The sequence below is a fragment of the Tasmannia lanceolata genome, unplaced genomic scaffold (genome assembly GCF_043159265.1).
Source record: "Tasmannia lanceolata isolate RefF3 unplaced genomic scaffold, GAP_Taslan_0.1 ptg000020l, whole genome shotgun sequence".
In the NCBI taxonomy this organism is placed as follows: domain Eukaryota; kingdom Viridiplantae; phylum Streptophyta; class Magnoliopsida; order Canellales; family Winteraceae; genus Tasmannia; species Tasmannia lanceolata.
In genome coordinates, this window is record NW_027518697.1 from 26,018,510 (window position 1) to 26,039,347 (window position 20,838).

Sequence of the window (20,838 nt, forward strand, 5' to 3'; positions counted from 1 at the left end):
TATATATATATATATATATATATATATATATATATATATATAGAGAGAGAGAGAGAGAGAGAGATAGATAGGAATTTGCTAGCGTCCATCACAAACATGGTTTTAAATTTCGGCCAAAATCCAAAATTTAAAACCGAAACCGAAATTTAAAAATTTCGGCCGCAATTATAAGATTTTCACCGAAATTTCCACCGAAAACGAAATTGCCACCTCGTTTTCAACCGAAACCGAAATTTCAATCCTTGAGGGTTTGACCGAAATTGCCTATATATATATGTGTGTGTGGGATTTGCTAGGGTCCATCGCAAAAGGCATTTCGTTGAACCTCTGTTGCATGACAGAGCAGCCACATAGGCTCACTTTCCAACAGATTTTACCATTATTCATGATGTGGCTACTCTGTCATGCAACAGAGGTTCAACGAAATGCCTTTTGCGATGGACCCTAGCAAAACCAAAAAAATCAGCTCCATGGGATCATCCTAACCCTTCAAACTGTGGAGGCAAAATATGGACAAATTTGTGAAGGTTTATAGACGTCCACTTTTAACTCCACAAAACATAGGGTTGGGAAGATCCTATGTAGCTGATTTTTTGGGCATACCCTATATACGAGGGCCTATCAAATGAATGTTGTGGATCATCCAAACAATGTGGCCCCCCCCCTATATATATATATATATATATATATATATATATATATATATATATATATATATATATGTGTGTGTGAAGTCTATTGCGTAGGAAATTTAGACTTCACATCAGCAAAAATACTCAAAATAGAATCCAAATATCTACATGGAAACCTTTACAAGCATTACCACAATATGAATCAGAGCAAAAAAGGGTGCTGAGATCTGAAAGACAGCTCCACAGCATCCCTTGTGACTAATATGTATACATATGTTAATGAACATGAGTAACATTAAGTCCATTTCTTTTTAAAGATTATATGAAGTACTTCACAGGTAATTTTACAGCAAGTGGCATAAGTTTCTTACATCATTCCGAACCACCGCGATATGTGTGACCGCCCAACCAATAGAACGAAGTTTTCTACACAATGCTGGTGCCAAATGGTCCTCAACTAAACCAAACCTGTTATGTGGAACAGCGGGACAAGAAAACAATAAAAATGTAAATATCCAGTTAAGCGAAAAGTAATTAATATAATGCACTATGTAAAAAAAAACTGCAACCAAGTTAAGGTTATGCAAGAAAAGAAAATAATGTAATCCATGAAATTCCACATTTTTATTTGAAACATTCAAAACAAATTATGCATAAAGCACGTTCTCTAAAAAAGCTCACACCAGTAGCTCAAAAGATATGTTAATTTATTTGAAGCATTAAAAAACAGGTTGTATGTAAAAAAGTCCACAAAAAAGCTCATAAGAAAACCTCGAAAAAAAATGTAAGCATATGGAAGGACTAGTTTTTACAACTACATTTAAGAAGCAGTGGCGATTTATAAAGAAAATTAAACAGAAATCATTGCATGAGCGCTTCAACCCTACCACCATTAAGTATAAATCAACTAATGGTTCTTGGAACCAAGGTTTTAAATTTCGGATTTGATTTTGGGTTCAGTCGCCACGGAAATGGAACCATTTTGGTTTCAATTGGAAATTCAGGTGGAAATCCTGTAAAATCAAGGGAACATACGGAAACACATTCAAATGATAAAATTTAAAGATGAAACTTTAGGAAATGCAAGAATAAGCACAAATAAACACTTACAAACCCTCACATAAGAAAGACTACATCTATGATGGTCTAAAAATATCGAACACCTAGTAACATGCACTGTCGAGCATGTCTAATGCTTTACTACGTACCAAATTTCACATGTAATTCATATATACATATATATATATATATATATATATATATAGATATTTATGCACAATTAGGGTGTCAATGGATCCAGACGGTCTGATGGATCGTCCGAATCCGAACGTTAATGAACGGAATCTAAACATATGAATAGGATCCATGGGCATATTTCGGATCATCAAATCTGGGATCCGAAAAATTTTGGATTGTGTATGAGCACGCCACAGATGCCCATTGGATAGTCACGATCCGAAATGGTTTACAAAAATACCCTCCAAATTTTGTTAATGCTAACCGTTCTATGAAGGGTATTTTGGTCAAAACCTCTCTTATCACTTAATGAATCAGATGGGAATGTGATTTCACTCATTTCAGTCGTTTCATTTCATACTTTCATGAAGGAAAAGAGAGAGGGGTTTTGTTCTTTATGAATCATATTCTTTGTAATAGTTATACATTATATTTGTGTAAGTAATTTTGATTAGTTTTATTGTTTACAAGCATTATTATACACATAGATTAAACATAGATAAATTTTTAATTTACTTGAAGAAAATGATAGAGACATACTAATAGTGGACTGCCATCTATCTCTTTTGAAAAAAATTAATTGTTTACTTAGCTTAGTGGGACATAATAGGACACTTCGATGGACGGTCCGAATTAAAATGGATCGTGATCATGACGTGGAAAGTAAGATCCGAAGAACAATCTGACTCCGACCCGACCGATAAGGAATTTGAATGGGTCGTGACTGTGACATAGGTGGATCCGACCTGAAGTGGATCCGTTGACACCCCTATGCATAATACATGCACCACATTTTGCATGCAATTCATATAAATATAATTACATGATACATACTAATATAATATGCTACTATTACACTTACAATATTTGGTTTATGCATTTCGGTCATTTCAGTTCCAGTTTCAGTGGGGATGGAAACAGAAACATTTTGGTTATTCATATCAATTTCGGTGGAAATTTAAAACCATGCTTAGGAGTAGAATTTTAAATTTGATTCTCATCAATAATATAAACAAATTACATCTAGAGATAGAACATACACACATGATAGAGACATAAGCATACATCTGTAGATACATAGATACAAATATATGTGTGCAAACATGCATCTCCACACTCAGACAAACACACCTACCTGCACCAGCTCAATCATATGCCTCCTGTCACGCAAAAACAATTTTATGCCTGCTCCATAAGTATAAAAAATTTAAAAACAAAAGTTCTTGAAGAATTTTTATCTTTTTTAACTCAATACATAGTTACTTGTTCAGAAAACTGGTTATGGCTTGTGTCAGCTCCAGAGATGTCTGAAAGATTTAACATGAATTTCTTGAAGCATTTTTACACAACCATGCAATCATAAGCATATACCTAGGTATTCAAAATATTTTTTTTATGACATAGGGTATCCCCAACCCATTTTAGGGCGGGACTAATCCCTATGGATGCGTGCAATCACCACTAAACCACACGCATCAGGTTTACTCCGGGAGGATTCGAACTCTCATCACTAGAGAGCATACCCATGACTTTAAGCCAAAGAGCCACACCCGGGTCTAGGTATTCAAAATATAGACTGTAATTGAAAAAATTAATCCCAATAAAAGTGGTCAAATAACTAATATTATGCAAATGACAGGTTCTTTGAAATTAAGAAAGCACTCCAGCGAGCAAAGGACTTACAGAATCTCATCACCTACGGCGATGACTGATGCTGTAAGAGTGCAACTTAGGGTTGGGTTTACACTGCTCAGGCCATTAGTTACAACAGGAACACCTTCACTGATCCGAGGAGAAAACTTCTTTGCTCTCCCTGCTCTTTCTAGTCTTCCATCCTTAAGCAGATATGCAGGTCTAAAATTTTCCTTACTGGTGGAGGAATCACTGATGCACAATAATGAATTTGGAACCGTGTCATAGATGCTCCCGATGGAAGTGTATCTGTAGTATAAAAGATCTGAATCAAAAAAAAAAGGAAGCCCAGATTTTGTTTCTAAAGATCATGCTCAAGTTACAAAGTTGCATCAGTGACCAAATTAAAATCCAAGCTCATTATCAGATTCTTGAGCTAGTAACCAAATTAAAATGCAAGCTGATTTGCAGATTCTTGAGCTAGGGTTTAGGGTTTAGGATTTAATAACACCTTCTCCAACAACTTAAGCTTTCAGAGTAACTGGAATTCTCACATGGTATCAGAGCAAAGGTCCTCGATTCAAACCTCCTTGATAGTAAAAATCCACATGTAATGGCCAAACCAAAAAGAGGGGCCACATGTGCCATGTGTAGGCCAAACCTAAAAAGTGGGGCCACACATGAGGGGGAGTGTTAAAGTATAAAAGATTTTATAAAACCTTCTCCAACAGCTTAAGCTTTTGGAGTAACTGCTTGTTTCAAAAGTAAAACTTGCACTAACATAAAACAATCACATCTAGAGCCGCAATAATGAAGAATATCAAATAAATGCATTCAAACTGTTTTAAACCACAGATGGAAGATTGAAAAATCAACGATGCAAGGTTGGTGCAATCATATGGAAAGGACAAAAACATTAGCAGAAGGTGAAGGAAAAGTCCCGCGGAAGTTAACTCAGGGGTTATAAAGATGCTCGCAATTGGAGAAAATTTTACCCTTGATCATAAAGACTGCAGTACTGAACCTTGCAGGTCAAAAGAAAAGCCCATACATCCCTGTCAAGAATAACATAAATTTAAAAAAATTAAACCTTATCTTTCACTGACATCAGAAACAAAACCAAAAACACCTATTTCAAGTTTTCTACACTGCATAAATATCACCAACATATACACATTAGTTAAAGAAAACCTGTATGACCAGTCCAAGATAGGATTCACTCTCATGAAAGGTGGCCATCCAGGTGAACTTGGGGAGAATTGTTCTTGGCCAACCTACATAGGGAAATGCAAAGGATGCTTAAGAAATTTGAAAGAGATTTTGAAGCCCGGATGGTATTTGGCAACAAGAGAGATTATCATTTGTGATAAAGTATCAAAAGTATTACTATACCGCATTAGGATCTCCAATTCGGGTACCAAGAAAAATAGCTTTGGTAATTTTTTCCCTCAGTAGAGCCTCTAAGCCAGACTTAAAGTCAAGGCGAATAGTTTCCAATTGCAAATCATAACTGCTCAAAAAATCAAAAGCCCAAATAACACACAGGATTCAATGCCAACAAATTAAAGATTGTGCCGAAACAAATGAAAGCAAGAGAATCGAATCAGAAATGTTTCCTCACGTATTCGCTGTTTCATAAGTGAATGAATTAATTTCAGGGAAAGCATAAGGGCTCTCAAAATAGATTGTTCGTATTGGACACTTTAGTTTGAAGTTTGTTTGGCTCCCAATAGAACTAATAGCCTTCTCTTTATTCAAAAAATAGCCAGCCCTAAGCAGATGTAGCAAAACCTGCAACCATCAAGTTCCCTGTAAATATCCATGTTCCACTAGTTTCATTAAATGAACCAGAATTTAACGTAAACAAGCATTAGAAGTAATTACTGTTGAGTCTTTCCCCCCATTAAAGCTGAAGGCAACCTCCTCAAACCTGCTCAGAAAGACATTTTGCAACTATGAGTAATGATCCTCAGTACATAAGGCCAAGTAAATAAACAAATACTACAGCAAAACATCCAAATGACATTAGGTTTAAAATCTAAAGATCAAAGTGTGATTGAACAGTCTTTGTCCGCTTTCTGTTACTAGCAACATCCTCATCACTTGGGTCCCAAGTTCTTTATTTTTGGCCTCCGCATAACATAAATAGGTCAATTCAGAATAAAAACATATATAGTGAGTATAAAGTGAAGGGGCGTTTCTAGTGGTTTGCTGAGAGTTGACACAGTTTATTTTTTGTTTGTAATGATAATTGTGGTAAAAATTATTGTGCCCATTGACTATTACTAGTATTTTTATGCTTATTATTCAGAATTTTTCTTTATGATAATTACATATATACTTGTCGTTGGCACTTATGTCAATACTTGTGGTAAAAATAATGGCACCCATCAACTGTTACTGACTTTTTACTATTATTATTGTTTATTTTTGTTAATGATAATTGCATTGACACTTATGGTGCTTATTAGCTTTCTTTGGCATTGTAGATTTCATTCATAACTGTCATACGCATTGTACAGGATGAGGATAAGTTGGTTAGATTTGGTGACTCCCACTGCAATGTAATATTGGCTTAATTTGTGCATACACATGGGCCTAATTTGAGTACCACAAGGGTTGAATTCTGACACCCAGCCAACAAACATTTCTTGGGTTGGGCTGGAAACCTGTTCTGTTTCTAAATTTTGAGTTGGTTTGGCCAAGTCTCACAGTCCCAGCTTAGGTTTGGGTTGGAAATTTTGGACATGGGCTTTACTTGGGTATAACTTTGCCCTAGTAAACCTGGCCCCAACTTTCACCCCTAAAAAATGACAAATTGGAAATTTTAACTTTTTTCAGGAAAAGTAGTCGATATTCAACTAATAGACCAATAAAAATACCAAAAATGTGGAAAATTCCTTATATTCAAAGCCTTAAAATGGTATTGGCCTCAAGTAGGAACACTGAAGTTACTCATGTTATAGCTGGTGTCAACCACAGAAGCATGAAGATGAAGAGAAGATGTCTGCAAAGAAAACAAAAGCGATTGCTTGGTCACCCAAAAGAAATGTTTCAAATGTTTTTCACTGACTGAGAATTGGATGTTTGAAGCCCATTCAAAAAAAAAAATGGGTGTTTGAAGTCCTGATGCAGGAGCAGGCGAGCAGCTATTGCATCCATGTAAGGGCGTTTCTGCTGTAAATTGATCAGTTTTTAACATTATTGGAATTTGAGAAGGAGATTTCTCTCCCCCAAGAAGTTTTACGAACAACAGCACCACCTAGGTGAATTTCGTTCCCACTTTGCTTCTAGTTCTCTTGGATTTCTTCTCTTTATTTCTTGTGGATCAGAACTGTTATGTGCTTGTGCTGCATCAAATTGGTAACATAGCCAAATTGAATCCCATGGCAGCATGTGGTACAGGACATGGTGCCCATGTGAATCAAGCATAACAAGGGGAGATACTGGAATTGAGGAGAACGATAGAGTGTTTGACCCATGAGTTCCAAAGTTTGTTATGCCAAGAGCAAGTGAAAGACTGAATGGAGCTACCATAAGGGCAATCCGAATGCTAAAGAACTGGTTGACCATCCAAAAGAAAGTATCGGGAAAGAAATTAATCACAAGATGGAAACCCTTCTCATTAGCCTGTGTATTGTGCACAGCCCAAACGCAGAGTCCTTAAGAAAGTTTGGTTAAGGCATTGGAATTAAATTTGGGTCGAGTGATAATAAAAGTGTCATATTTTAATGGAAGGATGCACACAGAGGAGTTTCTACATTGGGAAGAAAACTTAGAGAATTATTTCAAATGGGGCGCGTGGAAAAGGCAAGGAAGGTGTTGTCGTAAAGATGAAGTTGAGAGGGATCGCTCTCCAATGGACGATAAGGGGAAGCTTATGTAGAGGCTTCAATTGATCAGTTTCATGAGACCTTACGCATGTTTGCATTTCCTTAAACAGTATGTGTCCACAAAGAAGACATGACTTAACTTTTATTTCCTTTCTTTTTAGTTGCTACATAAATGTTAGGGAGTATTTTAGTCATTTGCCTTTTCACTTAAGTAAAGATGGTTTAGATTAGATATTGTTGGGAAAGTTGCCTTGTTTCCCAGTTAGGATGTTTCCTAATTATAACAAGATTTCCTAGTTGGAGTAGGAAACCAAAACAAGAAAAAATTGATTTTAGGTTTCTTTTTGGGAAATCTATGGTAAAAAGGAAAAACACATGACCAAGTTGGGCGTGTGTGGCGTGAGAGAGAGAGAGAGAGAGAGAGAGAGAAGAGAGAGAGAAGAGAGAGTTTTTCTTGGGTTCTTCTAGTGGGTTTTCTTCTCGGGGTTTTCTCTCGGGTACAGTCTTGGTTGAGAGGGCAAGGAAAGGTTTGCGGGTTTGTGGGTTTTGGGTTAATCCATTGTAATCCTTGTAAATTGTTTTTCTCACAGTGGAAGACCGTGTTTTTCGCCCGTGGAAGTAGGCATCTTGGCCGAACCACGTCTCAGTGTTCATCTTGGGGCTTATGTTTATTTTTTCTTTTTGTTTACTGGTGCACGATTGGATCGAATTTGCCGGGCAGATTTTCTCATCAGATATATCAATGCTGAAGATATGTTTTGGCATTAGGGCTTCTTTGTTTGCTTATTATATAAATCGATTGGTATATATATGGGAGATTATTATTGAAGTTTTGAACAGAAAAATGTTAGCTCTCTCTCCCAAAATCCGTTGGGCAGAACATGTGTTTCTTGACCAAATTTATGTGGCCTTGAATCAGCTCCTTGCTATTTTGTTTTTCTCTACTTGCAGCTGCAATAGTTGGTATCACAGTAGATCAATTTGGGGTTGTTTGTTGTCCGAGAAGATGCCTACGAGGAGAAAAGTAAGGGGGAGGAGTAGCAGCTACGCAAAACAATCAACCGATTGACCAAGGGGAGATAATCGAACAACTGAGAAGGCAAGTTGATGAATTAACCCAGTGCATCATGCAACTAACTCCTCATGAAGATAGAGATGATGAGTCTGAGGAAGAACACAAAAACCTTTGTCATAACTGAATTTTGCGTAGAGAACCAGTTGAACAGGAAGGTCGAAGGTGGGAATGTGGTCTAAAGATCGAGATACCTGAATTTAATGATGGGCTGCAAGTTGAGTTCATAGATTGGCTGTCCTCCAATGAAAGTATATTCTATTATAAAGAAGCGTCAGAAAATAGGTAGGCATAGTTAGTGGCATTGAAATCATGAGGTCGTGGTTCGGCATGGTGGTATCAGCTGACTGCTAATAATAGTGGGTACAGACGAGTTGTTCTTCAATAAACTATCAGTAGCCATTGAAAAAATGGAGGGAGTTCTCTCAACTCTATTAATGATCATTTCAGTGGAAACAAAGTACTCAAAATTAAGTATTTCAAATTAAGTATTTTGAATCTAACAGCCCATTCCTTCCAAGAAAATTACACATACAAAAAAGGTTATAGTTCTCGAATCTCAGCTCCCAAGAATCAAGAATCTCTATTCTCCTTCAATGCCCTTCAGTTCACCATTAGTAACAAAAGATAACAACTCAAACATTCAGTTCACCATTAGTAACATAAGATAACAACTCACACATTCATTACTTATGTCAGCTGAGCAACACCACACCTACGATAATGAACCTGTGTATGCCGTACAGATAAAATCTGCACAGTGAATTACTAAAATTCAAAAGGATAGCTATCGGAATTTTCACAGCCTGTCCCAAGCAAGGATAAAGAAGGAGGGTTGGCGTCTCAGAAGCACGGGTACTCTCCCAAGCCCCCCGCACCCATGTCTGGTGCATGTGGGGTGCGGGTGCGCCCGGGTACGTGGTGGGTGCGTGTCGGGTGCGCACCCATCACAGATATTTTATAAAAAAATAAAATAAAATAAAAAATTGAAATGGGTGTGTGTCGGGTACGCGCGGAGTGCGCACCCGACACTTGGGTATGTTTTTTTTAAACATCCGTTTGGTTGCTGGAAATTTTTTGGTTCTTGGGATTTCTGTGGAACAAAAAACTTCCTAGGAGATTGGTGGAAAAAAAAAGTCCCTAGAAGTATCCCGGTAAAATAAAAATCCCATGTTTGGTTAACCGGACTATGGTGCAAAAAAAAATGCTTTGTTTGGTTGCTTGAACTGTTGGGAAGAAAACAATTCTTCTGCAAGCTTATTTTTGGTTCCTGGGATTATTTTGGTTCGTGGGAGTATTTTTTTTTTTCAAGGGTAGGGTTTCGTGCGGGGTTATTTTAGTTCCTGGGATTATTTTGGGCCCAGCAACCAAACGTGGGTTTCCTGTGGAAATTCCACAAAAGTCCCAAGAACCAAAAAAATTCCAGCAACCAAACGGAGTATTAATTCAGGCGGGTGTGGTTATAAAAGGGGGTGTTGATAACTTATAAAAAAGAGAGAAACTTTTTAACATAAATAAAGCCCTAGGTCACGGGCCTCTCTCTCTCTCTCTCTCTCTCTCTCTGGCACCGTCACCCTCTCCGGCAAGGCAGAAACCCTCCTCTCCGGTATTTCTCTCTCTCCCTCTCTCCAACGCTCCCTCTCTCTCTCCCTCCTCTCCGGTATTTCTCTCCCTCTCTCCAACTCTCTCTCTCTCTCTCTCTCTCTCTCTCTCTCTCTCTCTCTCTCTCTCTCCCTCTCTCTAAGGCCCTGTTTTTGTTTTTTTGATTTTGACAGTGGATTTTGAGTCCATAACAGATTATTGGACTCAAAATTACATTGGGCCCTGCTTGTTTTGGATTTTGAGAACAGATTGTGAGTCCAAAGCTGATTATTGGACTCACAATCTGTTGAGTCTAATTTTGAGTCCAAGAATCAGCTTCGGACTCGGACTCACAATCTGTTCTCAAAATCCAAAACAAACCGGGCCTAAATGCAATTTTGGGTGCAATAATCTGTTGAATTGTTGGACTCACAATCTGCAATAATCTGTTTGACTCACAATCTGCAATAATCTGTTTGATTCAAAATTGATTATTGGATTGAGAGTCCAAAACTGTTGAGAGTCAAAATTACATTTGTTGGATTCAAAACTGATTATCTGTTTGATTTTTGGGTGCAATAATCTGTTGGATTCAAAACAAACAGGGACAACCGATTGAGAGTCCAAAACTGATTATTGGATTTCAAAATTTTGAGTCCAATAATCTGTTTGGGGCTCACAATTACATTTAGGCCCTGTTCATTTGATATTGTGGCAACCCATTGAGAGCCTAAAACTGATTATTTTATTTTTTTATATAAATATATAATAAAATATTAAAATATATTATTATATTCGGCGTACCTGAACGTACCCGCACCCGGATTTTTTGGAAAATCACGTACCCGCATACCCGTGTCGTGTCGTACCCGCACCCCGTACCTGTACCCGTGCTTCATAGGTTGGCGTCAGGTTGGCAGCTAGCCAAAAAACCTTGCCACTCTTCTATGAAATGAATCCTATAGAAAACCTTCTTCATGAAATTTTTTTTTTTCTAAAGGATTCATTTAGCTGACCCCAACTAGTTTGGGACAAAGGCTTTGTTGAGTTGAGTTGAGAAAAGGATAGCTATCAGTGTATTGCTTGATGGCAGCATGAAGACAGTAACGTAAAGCCATTCTTGTTGTAATGCATACTTGACCAAAATAATGATAGTAAAAACTTTCGCAACCATCAATTAACTTCACAAGATGCATCAGGCGTATTAGATTGCAAGATTAAGAATGTCAATGTGATGTGGACATGGGACAGCCTTGGAGTACGGGCTATTTCTTTTACCTAGGGTAGTGATATTTTCCCATGTATGTAAGGAGCATGAATTTGTGTTACTTCATGGTGTGGTGTATTGTTGTGAAACGACCAGTTACTCCAAAAGCTTAAGCGGTTGGAGAAGGCTTTATTTAATCTTTTATACTTTAATACTGCCCCTCACGTGTGGCCCCTCTTTTTAGGGTTGGCCAACACGTGGCACATGTGGGCCTTTTTTGGGCCAAACCCAAAAGGATAGACTTGTAATAAGAGTGAAAGAGAGTGCTGTGTAGTAAGGCAGATTGTAATAGAGGGAAGGCATGAATTGGTTATCAAGGAGGTACTACCATGTCAGCAGCCATGTTCACTGCCGACTCAACCATGTGATCTACTGAGGGACCACTAGTGGAGACTACCACAGCCAGACCTTTTCATGACACTTGGAATGGGACCACAAGTGTTGGCAGCAATTCAAGTGACACATGGCCATGCCAACTCAGCAAGCCAGCTGTCCATGGGACACATGGCAGCAAGAGGAAGCTTCTAGCAGCCCTTCCTCCATCTCTAAATAGAGGAGAGGGGGTCTCTTTATCCAGAAAGGATCTCCAAATAGCCCTCTCTTTATCTGTAAGAGCAACCATCGTACATTCCTTTTGTACTTCATTACATGTAAAGAACGATTAACAGTTGGTTACTGTTCTATTCTAGAATTCTCCTTCATGTATTTGTTCCAATCTTTTCTCCAGGCATTAGATTATTGTATCCTTTCATGAATTTTCGTTTTAAGTTATTTATTCATAGTAAAAAAAATCACCATTGCTCGAGATTCATCCCTTCTGGCATGAAAACCTTACATGCAGAACTGATCTGCGAGTTATATTCAGAGCAAGATCTGACCTGCAATATTTGTGCGAGATCTTGACCAAAGTTCTACAGATTCTCTGCCCTATTGACTTGTTTAATAGCCATCCTCCAAAGAAACTTTTGAATGCCTTATCACTGTTGTCGTTTTCTTCAAGCTCTACAGAGTGAGATCAACACAAGTCCAAGATCTTTTGTGGCTGCCTGAGAATTTCTCGATGTCGGTTGCCCTTGGAAACTTCAAGTTCTAAAATCCTCTGAGAATTCTTTCACTTTCTTTTTCTTTTTTGTGAATGGAATTCTTTCACTTTCTTAATCTCACGAAGATCCTTCCATGTTGTTTTACTCGCTCTCAGGTTTTAAAGGCCCAAAACAAGCTTGGACTTGGAATCGGTTCTTTAACTAACAATTTGCTATAGCTTGATATTCAAATCCATTGCAAAAGTGTGCTTCCTCCAGACAGGTTCAGATCACAATGCCCCATGTATCAAAGAATATTTTGCCGGAACTCAATCTTCCATGATATCAATTGAGTCGACCAAAAAAAAAAACCTGTACTTTCCAAATAACCTCTTTCCCATCCAAAACTTTCAAATTTTGACAGAACCATACAAGCTTCCACCTCACCAATCACCCAAACATGAAAACTTGGTAGGTTGTCATAACAATTATGACCTCAGAGAATGGACAAGTAATGCTAGTCACTGTATCTCTTCCCAATGAGGCCAATCAAATGGGCAAAGTGAACATGGGCAAGCATTATATCCACACATGTATACATTAATTCAGAATATGCCTATCTCAAAAATATCTCCGATACTTTCTTAATATAGCGATTTTAACGCAACACTTAGATAAAACAAAAAACCCCGAAATAATCCCGAGAATTTAAAAAATCTAAAGATATTTCCATTTGCCATGATAATATTGCGAGATTTTTACCGTATTTTTTAAATTTTTTTTGTTCTTACTTTATATCTTTTTAAATTAAGGAAAATGATAAGAAAATGTACTTTTTACATGAAATTGTCAGAAAAGGGGGGTGATTTCTAAATTCTCAAAGAAGAGAGGAGGGAGAAAACTTAGCTAATTTTCGGACCACAATACCTTACATACTTCATTTTGAATTTTTTCACCTTTAACTTTTGTTTTTTACCTTCTCTCCCTTCCCGTTGCAAACCCCAATCCATCTTCTCTCTCTATTATCTTCGTCCTTCTCTCTTCCACTTGTAGGGCCGTAGGTTCAAAGAAATCGAACCCCACCGGCGGCGAAGTGAACCCAACTGGTGGGGTTGCACACACTCAGTCTTCTCTCTCCATCTTCTCTCTTCCACCGCGTTTTGTCGGAGAAATCGAACCCTACCGGCGGCGGAGTGAACCCGACCGACACCGACGCCCTTCTCTCATCCACCCTTCGACGGAGAACGTGAACTCCATCTTCAACGGTAAGAACAGAAACCCTAATTCCATTTTATTCGTATGTAGGGTTTCTTCTATTAGGGTTTCATGGGTGGAAGGTTTTTTGTACTTGAAGAAGACCTTCATTGATGGATTCTATGGGCTCAGAACCACTATAGATGCCCTCAAGATGTAATGGTGGTTCAGTGGCCTCTATAGATGTAATAGTGGTTCAATAGTTGTTGAATGCCCTCTATAGTTGTAATAGTGGTTAAGTAGTGGTTCAACGGCCTCTATAGTTGTAATATTGGTTGAGTAGTGGTTCAATAGTTGTTCAATGGCCTCTATAGTGGTTCAATAGATGTTCAATGGCCTCTATAGTTGTAATATTGGTTGAGTAGTGGTTCAATAGTTGTTCAATGGCCTCTATAGTAGTTCAATAGTGGTTCAATGGTGGTTCAATGGCAACTATAGTTGTAATATCAGTTCAATAGTGGTTCAATAGGATATTACGTCGATGAGAAGTACTCTATTATCTGAGTTTCTAGAGGGGGTATATGGGCGGGTCAACTTAGAAAAATTAGACGATGGGATAGAGTAGACTCAACTTCGGAAAACTCTATTATCGATGGGAGGATGAATTGTTATGTAATTTATTTAGTTAGCTTAATTCTTGTGGGAAGTTGTAAGGCCTGTAGTTTTTTAGAAGTTCTACTGGGGGCTTGCAAAGTACTGATCATTTATCTCTTACCCTGTTGTAATTATGAGCAGTCTGTGCTTGTCTGTCTTGATGGCTGAGGACTGATTATCTTCACCATACAGTTATGTAAATTCATGGTATAAATGTAGTTGACTTGTTCAGTAGGAAAAATGTAAACATGTTCATCAATTTTGGTGTCTGTAGGGTCACTGTTGTGGCCAACTTCCATGTTTGTCGTGACATTTTCATTAGATAATGTTGTTGTTTTTTACTTTTTTGGGAAGAAGTCGACCTTCAAGTGGACCTTTTTCCTTCTTATGCCATCAGGTTCCATTTGCACTAAACAAGTTGTAAATTGCACTAAAGAGGCCGACCTTCAAGTTGACCTATTTGACTCTTATACCATCAGGTTGCAAATTACACTAAAGAGGTCGACCTTCAAATCAGCCTCTTCCCTACTAATGCCATCAGGTTCCATTTACACTCAACAGGTCGACTTAGAGGTCAACCTATTTGCCTCTTATCTCGCCAGGTTATAAATTGCAGTAAAGAAGTCGACCTTTTCATGTGTTATATCAACAGGTTCTAAATGCACTATACAGATCGACCTAGAAGTCGACCTGCAAAGCAAACTTCTTTTTTTTTTTTAAAACCAGCGTGGAAACCACTCGCACCCTAAAAACCCACAACTCAAAACTGTAAAACCCTCACACCCTAACTTTCCCAAAACCCTCACACCCTAACGATCCTCAAATCCACAGAACCACTATTTAACACTAAGAACCACTATTTAGGCCTCTGAACCACTATTTAAACCCTAAGAACCACTATTTATCACTCCAAACCACTGTTTTAACACTAAAGAACCCATGTTTATCACTCCAAACCACTATTTAAATACTAAGAACCACTATTTACCACTCCACTATTTAAACACTAAGAACCACTATTTACCACTCTGAACCACTATTTAGTTAAATGAAACCATTATTTAACACTAAAGAACCCCTATTTATCTCTCCAAACCACTATCTACACACTAAGAACCACTATTTAGCACTCGGAACCACAATTTAAACACTAAGAACAACTATTTAGTTGATCGGAACCACTGTTTGCCTCTCCGAATCACTGTTTTAAAAGTACATAACCACTATTTAACACTACGAACAACTATTTAGCACTCCAAACCATTATTTCAACAATAAGAACCACTAAATTTTACTGTGAACCTCTATTTTCAAAAAACAAAGTTAAGAGGGGGAAATACCTTAAGAAGAGATTAAACCCAGGTTTTTAAATACAAGGTTTGGCTTTGAGAAGAGAAGAGATTGAAGAAGAGGTTTTTAAACTATGGCTTTCAGGAGAGCTCGCCAAAAAAAGGGTTTTACAAGCCCTTGAGAAGAGGTTTTACAAGGTTACAAGGTTTTTAAACTATTGGTTTGAGAAGAGAAGAGATTGAAGAAGGTAAAATGGACGAACGGAAAATTTTTATGGGACTGTGAGAAGTGGATCAATGGAAGCTTTTTCATCCGTTTCAGAAGTGCAGAGGTTGAAGAAGAAGGTTTCGTTGGGTAGTAATCATGAAATAAGGTGAAAAGGTGCCTTTGGAAACTGTGAAAAAGGAATGATTGGATGGGTTAACTTCAACAGCTAAGTAAGGGTATTGTGGTCCAAAAATGGGCTAAGTTTGACAATTTCAGGTAAAAAGTACATTTTTCTGATCATTTTCCCTTTAAATTAATGTCCCGAGATTTTATCCCACTTTTTGATCATTTTTTCCTGATATAACCTGAAAAAATTAAAAAAAATTAATGTTCTGAGATTTTCCCTTGCCGGGGAAGTCCCGAGAACAGTATTTGTGACTTGGGTATATGAAGCAAAGCATTCAAATTCCCGATATCATACAAAAGGCCTGGAAAAAGAAAACCCAGAGAAATCCATAATTACATACAACAACCCCATAAAAAATTAAAATTCAATCGAGAAATAAGGAACCGTAAATTAAAGAAAAAAGAAGAATCAATAGAAGCATTTAAACTTCGGAAGGAAAACTGTTACAAACCTAAATCGGTTCGCAACGGAATTGATATTCTTAGAGGGAACATCAGCCTCTTGACCCACTTCAAGGGAAGGGTCAGTCCTCCACAATTTGTAGGACAACATTCTTCATTCCATTACAGAGAAACTAATGAGTTTTTACATAAAACACTCAAGCGATAAACATAGTAAGATATAGATATATCTTATGATAAGAATGGAAAAATAAAAATAAAAGATTAACCTGATATTGACTAGTATCTAAATTAACCCTAATTGCTTAATCTACGCTACCAGTCTAATCTACCATCTAAGTAATCCAATGATATCGGATATATTTCAAATCCAAACTAATTTATTCCACTCTAGTCGGCCCCATCTAGGCATGTAATAAGAATCAACCACATTTCATCCAAACAAACACAAGTAAAGACGAATAAAAATTAACTCAGTCGCTACTAAGCAGAGATTTATACAATCAAACAAATACAATACAAAGCGATTTAAAAGAATGAGATGAAAATCGCGTACGTACGCGTATAGAGCGAGCGCCCTCTGAATTACGTAGACTGCGTTGTTATACTTTGTTTGAAGCCTCTTATCGTTGCTTTCTCTTACAGATTTATCGATCTCCATCTAATCCTCAAAGTGCAAAAAAAAAAAAAAAAACTGAAAGATGTATTAAAAACTTAATCAAAGAAAAGAGAGAGAAGAAATCAGATCATTTGAAATGAATTGAAAAGAGATTGTGATGTTTACTCAGTTAGAGATTGTAAGTTTTTGATGGATTCGGAAATTTCAGAAACCCTAAAGTGCTGGAAATTTGGAAGGAAATAAGGAAGAATTGATTTGTTTTGGCAGAGGATGAGGCTGAGGAAGAGAAAACATGTGTAAGTTCTGAAAACCACAGATTGCTTTCGGAATGACGAAAATATCCTTTTCTGGCTTCAAGCAGCAAATTCGTGGAGCAAACCAAAAACACCTCTTGCGTTGGAATTTGGAATCCCCGAATTAGGAATTAGGAATACGGAATTAGGAATACGAATAGGAATAGGAATCGGAATTGGCATCCCAGTCGATTCTTCTTCTAGAAACCTAATGAAAAAAACAAGAGATTTGCCAGACTCACAGGCGCAAAGGGGTATAGGGCGGCCAATTGGTCAAAATCCATCATGATCGGAGACGCTTATAATGTGATTTGCATGGGTTAAAATCCATAATGATCGTATTTGTTCGCGGGAGACACTTATAACGTGATTTGACGCGAACAGTGGGCAACTTAAACTCTTTTTGACGTCAAATCACGTTGAAAGGGGGGCGCATCCGTACCAGGGGTGAAAATATCATGGCCCTTTTTTGTGCCAATTTACCCCTTTTTGCAAGGTCACATGTGAGTCTAGCATTCCTATCATCCTATGGGAAAAAAAAGAGTCATGCTAAGGAGACCAAGAAGGAGATGGAACAAATGGGTTTTCATCACAACATCAAAGTGGTGTAAGCCCATCTATATCATTTTTCAAAATCTCAACTCAATTCAACTCAAGAAAGCCTTTGTCCCAAACTAGTCGGGGTCGTCTCAATGAATCCTTTACAAAAAATTCATGAAGAAGGTAAAAGGAATCTACTCGATCGGCTCTAATCCTGGTTCTAGTTGGGTTCTTCTACGTGGATCATTTTTCAAAATAAAAATAAAAAATTTAATGCTACTTATATTCGCACTACCATGTTTTGAGAATGAGAAGAACTCACCTGACTCTTTTTATGTTTAGTTAGTAGCTTAGAACTTTTCAAGATTTTTAATTACTTTTGACAACTGTTTAAATAATAAAAGACAAGGCAAGTCTCTGTGGACGCCCGCCTCCTGCCCGACATTCATTCCCTTCCTGTGGCTGCCGCATTGTCCGACATTGCTTCCCAGAGGTGTTCGTGTGGATCATGGTTTTAAATTTCAACTAAAATCCAAAATTTCGGTCCGAAATTTCAAGTTTCGGACGAGACCAAAATGGAAATCCATAATGCCCGAGTGGTAGTTTATTTCGGCCGAAATTTGTTTATCCTGAAATTTCGTCCGAAATTTAAGGGATTTCACCCAAAAATCACGATTTTTCATAATTATTTAATATTATCCCTAAGTTATGGAAATTTTGGTCAAAATTATCTATGAGAAAAAATAGTCGTTAATGTGATTTCATCTAATTTCGGCAGAAATTTCGGTTTCAGCGAGGATCGAAACGTATTCCGAAACTGAAATTTGAAACCATGGTGTAGATGGATCATTTGCTACGAGTGATCGATATCGACAGTGTGAGCTCCCATTGGAATTGATGGAATTGAGTCGGGCCTGGATACCTCGAGGAGGAAATAGAGTTGCCACCTAAGGCCTAGAACCCATGAGACTCTGAGCACCTGTAGGCATCACCAAAGATAGGGGTAGGTTTCCAGTTACAAGTCCATAAAAGATTAGGCATCAGCCCCGCTCAGTACGAGCCTAGTCTCTACTTTGAACGCATGGGGATTGGAACATTCATTTTAATGATAGGAGGGGCTTGCTCTGTACATGAAGGGGTTGTCTCTCGAAGATCTCACTGCAATTCACCTTTCCATTGAAGGTTGAAACTGCGGTCAAACCTCCTCCATGTCAGACGTTGGACTCCCCTTTTAAAGGGTTCAGAGTTGAGGCCCACCCGGAGGGAGGCTGGCTTGGGACTCTCTTTGCTTGAACTTATGAATTTCCTACAATGCAACGAAAATCGCTAGCCTGTGCTTGAAATAATTTTATGGCATGCTATAACATAGAAAATACAACTTGGAAGATTAGTTAGTTCATTACCGACAGGAAAACATGTTAGAGTTAGTGCCCTAAAAACCAGTGTACTTTGTTTATTTGTTAATAAAAGTTTCATTTCATGAATTCTTGGGTGTTATTTCAATAACTATGTGAGATGTGCTTATTTGTTTTACACATATTTGTCCTTAGGAAGCAAAGTAGGAATACCATGCTCAAAGATTCACAAATCTTAGAGAGCAAAGAGATATGGAATTCCGGTTCTTTGCACATCTTAAAGGTTCCTAGTTGGGGTCGAGATTGGACATCTCCTCCTGTATACAACTTGTCCCAGTCTTGCCTACATGCGTGTGTCGTAGAGTGACTTATCTCGGTCACTTGGGTGGTGGACCCTAAGCAAGAAGAGTGGGTGTGGTAATGTGATTGTGTAGTGAACATGATCACATTAGAATAACCTGTGGATAGGAGATAGTTAGGCTATTCTACCAGACAAGGCCCTTTACATGTCCTTTGACCTAAGGTATTATATTGGTTTGTGGGCATGTCCTTCACTCTTGGTCTCTCTTAACAGCAGTTGTTTTGGGGATCACCTAAGGATGGTATTGAAATATTGGACAAACCTACGAGGCTAATAGGGATACCCGACATGGAATTCTTCTCCCATTTGTTGGGACAACATCTACAGTTTTATTCAGAGCAGTAGGCCTATAAAATTACCTGGCCAGGTGGATTTGATAGAAGGTTTATCAAGTATTTTACAAAATATATTTTGAAATGGTTTTAGCAAATGCATTTGCGGGCCCAAACTGTTTAACTGAAAGGTATACCACGAGTGGGTCCAAGGAGTAGTCTATGTCCACCCTTCGTAAGACCCAATTCAGTAGATGTGGAAAGGAGAAGGGACTTGCACATATTAGATGTGAATAGGAGTATGATGATTTAATGGTTATCTTCAAGATTACGTTTCGATGGAGGCCACTGATCCAATGCGATTGTAGTTTTGCCTACGGAGTAAGAATCAAAGTGGGCCCATTCATGGGTTTTGTAGGATCAACCATTGAATCCATGCAATGATCTCACTCACAACTCAAATGACCCATTTATATCTATTAGATAGGGGTCCTGCATTTATTGGATTGCACGGATGAACTAAATTTGTTGCATTTGATGCAAAGGGAAAGTTCTATTAGTTTACATAGGCCGTAGGACTTATTTTTCAAAACAAAAATATAGGTCGTAGGACTCAATTGGAATACTGAATTAGTTAAATATTTATTAAAAGGGTATTTTGGGAATTTAATAACATTTGGATGGAGCGTTAATCATGTTGGATAGGAGGATTTTGTCTTATTTAATTGGAGAATTAAATACAAGTTTTTATTTAATTACGAAACCAATATGGAAAACACATAGGACGAATTTATCGGTGGGCCAATGTAAAAACTTCCAAGGAGGAATTCAAATCTGATTTGGTTTTATTTTTTAGGGTAAATCACTGTTGCGTTTCTCAGAGTTGGAAAAATTACCTGAAAATGCTAGTTGTTTTAAAAACTCCTATAAATGTTATTTTTGCAAAGAATAATAATTCAAGGACCAAAATGCCCCTGGCTTCGACTAATTTTGGCTTTGAGTAACTCGTTTTTGGCTTCGAGTACCTATATTGGCTTCAAGTAACTCATTTTTGGCTTCGAATAACTCATTTTTCGCTTTGAGTACCTATTTTGGCTTCGACTAACTTTTTTTTGCTTGAAGTAACCTATTTTGGATTTGAGTAAACTGTTTTTCGCTTCAATTAAGCATGTTTGACAACGAGTAGCATA

The 20,838-nt window shown here is 37.7% G+C and overlaps 1 protein-coding gene across 2 annotated transcripts in view; it reads right to left on the reverse strand.

The window, feature by feature from the left end:
- The window catches only part of LOC143854748 (phosphoadenosine phosphosulfate (PAPS) reductase family protein), a 63,230-nt gene extending 46,041 nt beyond the window's left edge, over nt 1-17,189 (reverse strand). The window contains exons 1-9 of one of the 2 annotated variants that reach the window (XM_077364855.1): nt 16,993-17,189; nt 16,769-16,869; nt 5,385-5,430; nt 5,122-5,291; nt 4,893-5,010; nt 4,692-4,774; nt 4,496-4,555; nt 3,552-3,809; nt 1,004-1,100 (exon numbers count right to left, since the gene is read on the reverse strand). In XM_077364855.1, coding sequence (XP_077220970.1) covers nt 1,004-1,100; nt 3,552-3,809; nt 4,496-4,555; nt 4,692-4,774; nt 4,893-5,010; nt 5,122-5,291; nt 5,385-5,430; nt 16,769-16,869 — 933 coding nt within the window. In that variant the 5' untranslated portion in view covers nt 16,993-17,189. Of the gene's footprint in view, nt 1-1,003; nt 1,101-3,551; nt 3,810-4,495; nt 4,556-4,691; nt 4,775-4,892; nt 5,011-5,121; nt 5,292-5,384; nt 5,431-16,768; nt 16,903-16,992 lie in introns of both variants that reach the window. The other variant, XM_077364854.1, reaches the window with a different exon arrangement.
- Between the last annotated feature and the right edge of the window lie 3,649 nt (nt 17,190-20,838).